Raw genomic sequence first — 339 nt, 5'->3', positions numbered from 1 at the left:
TGCCAAATGATGGGATGTAGTTTACCTCTCTTTCTTTTTCTTGACTTAGTTTCCTTTCCTTCTAACTGGGTAGCAATTTTCTCAGCTTGCCCATCCTGTTGAAAGTTTTGAAAATATTAAAATTCTCGTAATTCTAACATTCCTGTTAAGTTGAAATTAAGTGCTCTTTTCTTTCTTTGTTGTTTAAGGGTGGTGATTAGTCTATATGTTCTTGAATCACAATCAATTAGACAGAAAATGTCTGTATACTGAAAGCACCATCCTAGCCCTTGGGACTTTGTGACATAAAACCCAATGATTGATACATACACTACATATACATGCAGTGTGTGTAGCAAC

The 339-nt window shown here is 35.1% G+C and overlaps 1 protein-coding gene across 4 annotated transcripts in view; it reads right to left on the bottom strand.

The window, feature by feature from the left end:
• The window catches only part of LOC119594780 (N(6)-adenine-specific methyltransferase METTL4-like), a 12,362-nt gene that overhangs the window by 7,535 nt on the left and 4,488 nt on the right, over window positions 1-339 (bottom strand). For all 4 annotated transcript variants that reach the window (XM_037943870.1, XM_037943871.1, XM_037943869.1 and 1 more), the window contains one exon: window positions 26-95. In XM_037943870.1, coding sequence (XP_037799798.1) covers window positions 26-95 — 70 coding nt within the window. Of the gene's footprint in view, window positions 1-25; window positions 96-339 lie in introns of those variants that run through there.

This window comes from Penaeus monodon, chromosome 34 (assembly GCF_015228065.2).
Source record: "Penaeus monodon isolate SGIC_2016 chromosome 34, NSTDA_Pmon_1, whole genome shotgun sequence".
In the NCBI taxonomy this organism is placed as follows: domain Eukaryota; kingdom Metazoa; phylum Arthropoda; class Malacostraca; order Decapoda; family Penaeidae; genus Penaeus; species Penaeus monodon.
Note: the sequence above shows the minus strand (reverse complement) of the source record. Positions and strands in the feature narration are given on the sequence as shown.